Genomic DNA, 8,936 nt, shown 5'->3' on the forward strand with positions numbered 1-8,936 from the left:
TCCAAAATATGACAAAAAGCAGTTTGCCAATGTCGTCACAGGTGATGAAACCTGGGTCCATTATTTTGAGCCCGTCAGAAAGGTTAGCAATAAGATCTGGGCCACTAAACACAGCAAACGCCCAATAATTGCCAAACGTTCTTTGAGTGCAAAGAAGGTTTTGTATGCAATCTTCTTTTCTGGTGAAGGAGTCGCAATAAAAGTGCCGGTGAAAAAGGGCAAAAGCATCACCGGAAAGTACTACAAAGACGTAGTACTGAAGAAACTGAAAAGTATTATCAGAAACGATGCCCTGCCACTGGTTTTAAACATGTCCGTCTTCTACATGACAATGCCCCCGCTCATACCTCCGCAATAGTTACGGCGTTTTTGAAGAAAGAAAAAGTAACTGTTTTGCCTCACCCCCCGTAATCCCCAGACCTTGCCCCATGTGATTTCTTTTTGTTTCCGAAATTGAAATCATTCCTTGCTGGGCGGAAATACCAGTCCCGACAGACACTTGGATCTGCCATTCATCAGTACCTTATTACTGTGCCCAAATCAGCGTACCGTGACGCCTACAAGAAGTGGATACATCGGCTGAAACTTTGCATTTCTAGCCACGGGGAATACTTCGAGGGCATGAAATGAGCCCTTTTGGGCTAACTTGAAATTTGAAGTCTCCAAATAGAAATAAGCAATTCATTTCGAACATCCCTCGTATGACTATATGGAAATCTTCGAAAATCCCGTCCTGAAACCGCTGGGCGATTTCAAAATAATTTCACATCAATTAACGTTCCTTGGCTTTTACTTTACCAAATTCTCTCAAGGTATTCGGACAAGTTTGTGTAAACAGACATAGCCACAATAACTTTTATTTGTGTAGCTTTCGAATTAACCACCCCATGATTTTAAATTAAGAAACAACAATAAATTGAATAAAAGCATCTAAAGGGCAGTGTATATATATATATATATATATATATATATAACATGTGAGATCGGGTATAATACTAAAGTCTTGATTTGTTCGTTTTAAAGAAAGTAACTTACGGTAAATATACGCACCCGGTTTTAGTAAAAATCCGTTAGAATGCAAGTTTTAGCGATGACTTAACTATAACTATCACACATGATATATAAAATCAAGAAAACACTCTTCAGTGTTTACCTTTAAAAATGATCTTTTGATGAAATGGGGGCCTCCGTGGCCGAGTGGTTAGAGTCGTTGACTTCAAACCATTTGCCCCTCATCGATGTGGGTTCGAAACCTCATTTGGGGCGTAGAATTCTTCACGTGAGGAAGCCATCCAGCTGGCTTACGGAAGGTCGGTGGTTCTACCCAGGTGCCCGCTCGTGATGAAATTGTGCACGGAGGGGCACCTGGGGTCTTCCTCCACCATTAAAGCTGGAAAGTCGCCATATGACCTAAAATTGTGTCGGTGCGACAATAAACCCAACAAAATAAAATAAATAAATTTGATGAAATGACATCACCAAGTTTTTAACCATACAGTTAGCTCATTGTTCTTTTTGCCTGGTGCGTGGATAAATACCTAGTAGAATTATTATTTGTCTATGTCTACATTATTATATTTTAATCTGCCTGTCCAGAACATGGCTATAAGCCTGTTCAAGTTCATACAGTGATAGAAGACATGGACAGAAAATGCAATATGCATAACCGTAACTATTGGGTCTGTCTTTACAGAACTATTCCCCTTATCTTTTCTCTTTAGTCAGCCTTTATAAGTGCAGCTGTGAAGGAATTCCATCCGTGGTCCTGGTTTAAGACTGTAGCTATTCCGGCAGCACGTTGAACCCACACAATGTCTCCTACATCTAAATGAACACTAAGTGCCTCTGAACCGCATGCACGATAAGCATTGTCTCCAGTAAACACCCTGCCAATCACCTTGTCGTTTTCCATAATGTTAAGGTCCATCCACTGTCCACCTGGACCAAGGCACGCAGTCACATGGAGCAGGTAAACTCCGGAAACAGGGGCGGTCAAATGCCCCTTCTGGAAATTAAAGGCTTTACCAATGTTGGTAATTTGAACATCATACATGACTCTGGCTGTACCAGTAAGAGGAAATGCACCAGACAGTCTGACGTGAACAGCAACCGCCGAATGTCGGTCCGGCATCTGTTCAAGTGTATTAATTCTCGCTTCCAGCCTTGTATTTTCTGTCTGAAGATTAACTTATTTCTCTATCACCTGGAACTGAAACCAACCAACGAAAAAAGATGCACAAACTAGAACCAGGATGAGAAAGTTATCCATATTTATCATTTGATATGAAACCTTGACAAATACCACAAAACAGATCTAGAAATATTTCCTGAAGTTAGTACATTGTACAGTAGTTTGAAAGAACTTCTGTTGAGAAACAGGTTCTATATAACATCCGTGTTTCTGTCTTCCCAGTGTAACTGATCTTCAGAGGTAACCGTATTCGCAGTTCATTTATAACAGTATGGCTAGAAATCCATTGAGAATCATAGTTACATAGTGGATATTCACGAAAATGTCACAAACAAACACAGTTTCTTGTTGTAATTTTCCTTTTTTAAATATTTTTAATGTCCTTGAAGTTAATGTATGACGTTATATTACACGGTATAGATCGACCTGGTTTATATGCTTAATGTATAGAAAGTCGCTCAACCTTGAAGGTTTTATTAAGTGGGTGAAAAGTCGCTTAACTTTGCAGGGGTATAGTTAGCTTGTTAGCTTATTTAATCTACTACGCTAGAACCTTTGTTACCAACGAAAGTAAAACTACCAATATATTTGTCATTTCCAAACATTTCACTACAGAAAAAATACATAAGGCAACTATACCTGCACAGGGTAAAAGATTACATAACTAGTGGACAAGGGAGTCTTATTTTTTTTTCCGTTGTGTTAATGTATGCGGATAATACGGATCCACAATTATTTTTCCATCTCTCTGTTGATATTTTCTGTTGTAGTTATACTTTTCAGTGACATGAAAGTGATACATTTGGCCAGTTTTTCAACTCTAGCACTAAGAAAGGCTCAAACCAGTATTAGTTAGGCCATCGCTCAACCTTGTTTTCTAACGGATTTTTACTAATACTCGGCGGGTATTTTTGCGATGTATTAGTTAAGCCTTGGTCACACACTATGAAGATGTAGATACAGTCATCGGACCGTTTCGCTGTATTTTTTCATAGATAAAACGTGTTACTTTGGTGATTTACTACTTCTCATAGAAAATACAAAGACACATTAAAACACAAAAGCACGAGCGCCCGTCTAATGAATGAAAAAAAAAATTGCTGGGAAAAAAGGTGAATTTATTTCAAGGTAAGACTACAAGCATTCCTATGTTTGCTCATTGTCTTACTGTTTTCATTATTCCTAAATGTTCCACCTTTCATGTACAAAACACGTGTAATATGCACTTGTAATTAGGAATGCATTTGTAAATTTAAATCAATAGTATAGGTATTCAAATTACACTTGTAAATGCATGAATTTCAAAATCCACAAGTCATTGAAAGGAGACGTATATATACAGACGTGCGTATCCATGGACTTATATATATATGTTCACCTACATATTTGTTCGTTACATGTATTTATAATTAATTACATGCACTTATATATTTATGCTTGCACGTATACTTTGAAACGTGTACAAACGTAGCGAATTTAGTAAAGTTTAAATGGAAGAGTTGAATGTGTTACATTTTTTGCTCGACTTTTCGAATAAAAAATAGAGCTTTTGCACTCGCCCCAGCGTCGGCGTCGCCGTCGCCGTTGGTTTAAGTTTTTCTTCTATATAAAGTAAAACATATATAATACTAGCTTCACTGAGAAAAAAATCTGTCCAAAAGTCCAAATCGTCGTACATAACGAAAGGGTTTGCTCAGTCCCGTATCATTCCCGACCTCCTCAAAATTTCTGCTTTAACTTCATACTGGAAATTTAATTCCATGTCTAAATATTCCGCCTGCATCTTTTCTTAAACCACCTTTGCCCCAGGTTTAAAATAACAATAGAAAGATAAGCCATTGCTGACACCGCTCAAAGTAGAAAAAATCCAATTGAAGGTTTAACTTTTGTCGAGCCCCGTTATTCACGTGCTGACAAAATCGTTGTAAATATACCTGACACGGCTTAAGTCAGAGCTTAAGTCATTACTTAATAGTTGAAAAACTGGCCAATTGTCTGTTCAGTATAATAAAATACTCAAACTGAATTAAGTTTAATTTGATTTCGGGGTCAAGTTATGCCAAATCGTTCGAGATCTGTGCTGAATCGCTTGTGTATATCACAATTACCCGCGTTTGTTTCACTAGGCAAGTATTATTACCACACTTGCACATTTTATAATTAATAAATCAATTGGAAATCAACAATACAGTATTAAAAGCGTAAATGCATTCCAAACGCCTGTCGTAGCGTGAACATAACTGATACGTCATGAATAACGTAACGCAGCTTAAACCAATGATATTGTAACTTAATTATTCGCCATTTAAGGATAAAAAAAGTAGTAAAGTTATACATTTTTCTTAATCGTAAAATATTATCATAATTATTATTTTTATTATTACTTTATTTTATTTATTTATCTATTTTTATTTTTTTAAATTTTTTTTTGGAAATTTTTTATATTTTATACCTATCTGGCGTCTTTTCGCCCAACGCGTCATTTAAAACAGCTGCGGATAAATTAACAAACCAGTTACGTCAGTATTTTACATGGAACTTATAATATCGGTTTTAGGTCAGTGCTTTTGTATATTAATTTAGTCAGCATGTATGAGAATAGCTGTGAACGAATTCCATCCATGGTCTTGGTTTAAACTTAAAGACGTCCCGGCTGCTCGTTGTACCCATATCTTATCACCTGCGTCAAAATGAATACTCAAAGCTTCCGAACCACAGGTATGGTACTGGTTGTCCACAGAAAACACCCTGCCAATCACGTGATCATTCTTAACAATGTTAAGATCCATCCATTGTTTATTCGCGAACAGACACAAGGTCACACGAAACATGTAGACACCGGCAACAGGAGCGATAAACTGCCCATTTTGGAAATCGTATGCTCCACCAATATTTGATATTTCCAAATCATACATGACTCTTTCAGTGCCACTAATGGGTGTTGTCTTAGATAGTCTTACATGGGCTGAAACGCTCGATTGCCTTTCCCCATCTTTTTCAAGTGTCATTATCCTTTCCGAGAGTCTTGCATTTTCATTTTGAAGGTTAACCAGTTTTTCTGTTATTCATAATTTTATCATGACATCACAGTACATTAGGGGTTCTAATTGACCAATCAGAGAGCTGCATTTTCGAGTACCTGCCAGTTTCCACTTGGGTATAATGGAGTATATTTACAATGAACATATAGTGACTTTAGAAATAAATATCACACTATTTTAGTAATCAAATTAAGATTTTTCACTGCACATGCCCCAGATGATGCTCCAAACAACAAAACTTTGAAGTTTCACTGAAATATTATATCGATTTAATACCTTTATTTTAGTTAAAAGTTTGAGATTTTACACAGGGAGTCTATGATAAAGTCCGAGTAAAATGTAATCAATACCCAAGTGAAATTAGTATCATTCCACAATGTTTTGGACATGTTGAAATTATGAATTTGATACTGGTCTGTTTGAAGATTTACTATTTTCTCTATCATCTGGAACTGAAACCAACCAATGAACAAAGACGCACAAACTAGAACTAGGATGAGAAAGTTATCCATACTTAACACTCAATAGATAAGCGAATACCACCCGATTAATTATACAAATGAAGAGCATTCCTACTACATGTTATATGTCTGTATAGTTTTAATGATCTTTTGCAGAGAAACAGGTTCTACACAACATCCATGTTTCTGTCAAAGGCTGCACTGTATTAACTTTACAAACATCCCTTGTCATAAACCATTTATGAATAACATTAACTTCAGAGGACTAGAAATCCGTTGAGAAAAACAAACACACATTTTAATTGCAAAGACCTCACTGTAGTAACATACAGGAATCCATTATACGGCGTCACGGAAGTATAGCTCTACCTGGTTGTAGTTTAACTTCTTTAATGGTTAACGTGTATAAACTCGCTCAACCTTAAAATTATTTAGTTGGGTATATTTACAGTATTGCATATAGTTCGAAATCATTTCTGATATGAGGATTTATCGACCTTGAAAAAGTGATACCGACCGAGGGTATAGATATTACTCTTTCCAAGGAGATAAACCCTTAAGTCGACCTCATTAATACCCCAGTCACACATACGGCGCGGAAAGCTACGTCTAGCCACGGATAGAAACATAGTAATCCGTATCGGCCCGTATTGAAACGTATCTGAGACGTACCTTACTGTAGTAATCCGTATCAATTCGTACCAATTCGTACGGCTCAGGTACGGATCGATACGAGTTACTACGTTTCTATCCGTAGCTCGACGTAGCCAGGGTGCATGTACCACGTGACTTTTTCGCTAATCTGGGGTGCCAAAAACATGGCGGACTGCTCGATAAAGGTAACATTTTCTTAAATATCTTTTCAGCAACCTGTTCAAATAAAAGGAAACATAGATGAGTGCCGTCTCATATGAAAATCCGACACTCGGCTACAAGTTTTCTGTCTCAAAGTCCGTTCGTTTTCTCTAAAAGTGCAACCGCGCAACCGAAGTGAACAAATTTGATGATGTTAAGACGGGGGACATTTTCGCAAATTCAATAAATAAACCCTTTAAGAGACCGTAAAAGGCTATTTTGCGACACGGATATTTGTACGAGTATTGTCTTGACATATGCACTTTAAGAAATTACAAATTAAGAGCCTTCAATAGCTTCCGAGACCGGATTTATCAAGTTGCTAAGCGGGGTCCGTTTTTCTTAATGCTAAGACGGGGGCTTGATTTAAAGATTTGTGATTAAAAGTCTATCTACTTCATTTAAGTTTTCCCGATGTTTACACTGCTTACTGTAAGAAAAAATTCGTTATATTTGTAGTAGAATTCAAATGGTTATGACAAATGAAAGCTTTTCGCCGAGTGTAAAATGTGAAATTTTACCTAAGGTGAACTACTTAGTACTTAATTTGACTGATTTTATTGAAAATGCACAAACTTTCCATTTATGTATTACATTTCTAGGTCGACTAAAATGGCATGTGTAACCTTTGTAACAAATACTGTTAAGTTTTTGAAAAATCAACAGTTTATATTTAATTCTATTTCAGTCGCGTTAACTTTGAATTCTTTTTTTCGGCTGAATGAAATACATTTGCGCATCTGACATTAGCGTCAGTAACAGATGTAAAAAGAAATCGGAAATTGTACTGGTTTCGTTGGTCATAAAATGTATATGTTATTTCCAGATCTCTTATTTTAAGACATTTTGTTCGGAATGTCCTTTTTGGTTTAAAAAATATGAAATATTATTATCAATGTAGTACTGAAGTGCATAAATTTACATTTCAGACATTTGTGTGCCAGGAATGTGGAAAGACATATAAGTCCAGAAAAAGCCTTCTGCGTGGCTTTATTTCCAGAAAGAGGCGATAGAAATCACTGATCTTATAACTGCGGCAATCGGTCTTTCCTGGTGAGACTAATAATATTATTACTAGTACAATGTATATTATAATATTACATGTATTACTAGTATATTACGACCTTACATTGGCATATATTAAGCATTGCTCATTTTGTCCATCTCCTTTTTACTTCTAGAAATTGTTTTGACTATAATGTGGATTACTTTACATCTTTCACAGCTGATATGACATGGTTTGCAGGAGACCGTAAATGGTGGATATTTTGGTCCTGTGTTTCAATGACCCTTAATCATTCCATACAGTATGCATCGGTGTCCAACTTCCCATTTTGTTGTATCGAATACGACGAATAGCCTATACAACCCACAGAATATCATTTTACTGAGCAGTCGTTTGAATGAAGTACTGGCCTGCGATGTATACGCTCATCTTTTTGCAGATCGACTAATATACATGAAGGCTTTAATTCTTTTTCTGTGTAATTATTTTTTTGCAACAACGTATGAGAAACTTGACAGTGTTAACGTTTTTGCGTGCATTCATAAATAATTTTACCTTACTCACAACTTATTTGTCTTTATTTACTTTCCATTTTATGAAATTTAACGCCAGTTGTATTGTGATCAGTTTATCGAACCATTGTTCCTGGGAAGAACCGGCACCATACTCAAATATTCTTAAAAGAAATGTCCACTTTCTTTCATAAGAGACATAGTCGGTTTCGGGCTTCGAATCATGGTCGTCTGTGAAAGAGATCTTACAACTCGACAATTGAGGCGGTCGACCCCTTTATAGTATGATTAAGTATCAAAATGATCACTGCGTCTATCAAACCAGTAGTGTGTTTTATGATAAATATTGGCTCTGAATTATGTTTTCTTTTGTTGTAATTCAATGGTTTAAAAAAAAAGTTCTTTAAACTTTAACCTTCGAACATTTACTACGATTTCACAACAATGTGAAGAAATTACTGGCAATTAAGACTGATAATTCAATACATGTATCTAAATAACATTCGAAAGTATGATAATTTACTTCAAACTGAAGTTCAGATATGCATTCCAACAAAAGCGATAAAAACAGCACAGTTATGATCTAAAGAGAAAAAAATGAGATTAACATTGCTGTGCAGATTCTCAACCATTTCAGTGGTTGCCTTAAGAAGCAAAGCAAAAGTAAGAACTTTAGAGACCTGTTTCAGCTAGCATGGCCAATGACCAGTAGTTTCGGCAAAAGTAGTCTCCCTTGAATATACAAGGATCGCGGACCCGATAACCTTTTTACTATAGATTTGTTTAGAAAAATAATTTCAAACATTAAAAACGTATTTTTATCGTTATTTAACAAAATTTTATAACCTCGTGAAGTAATCTTTATTTTTT

General features: G+C 36.1%; 2 protein-coding genes across 2 annotated transcripts; both read right to left on the bottom strand.

Annotated features, from left to right (window-relative positions):
- Positions 1–1,717: 1,717 nt before the first annotated feature.
- Positions 1,718–2,131, bottom strand: LOC123552646 (complement C1q-like protein 4). Its single transcript, XM_045342389.2, has one exon. It carries the CDS (start codon positions 2,129–2,131, stop codon positions 1,718–1,720), a length of 414 nt encoding a protein of 137 aa, XP_045198324.2.
- A 117-nt stretch (positions 2,132–2,248) lies between these two features.
- On the bottom strand, positions 2,249–5,256 carry LOC123553187 (complement C1q-like protein 4; the record flags this gene model as incomplete). The annotated part of the gene is made up of 1 exon (XM_053540026.1): positions 2,249–5,256. A coding segment is annotated over one exon (486 nt), but the record flags the coding sequence as incomplete, so codon positions are not given.
- Positions 5,257–8,936: the final 3,680 nt, after the last annotated feature.

Source organism: Mercenaria mercenaria, chromosome 4, assembly GCF_021730395.1.
Source record: "Mercenaria mercenaria strain notata chromosome 4, MADL_Memer_1, whole genome shotgun sequence".
Taxonomy (NCBI): domain Eukaryota; kingdom Metazoa; phylum Mollusca; class Bivalvia; order Venerida; family Veneridae; genus Mercenaria; species Mercenaria mercenaria.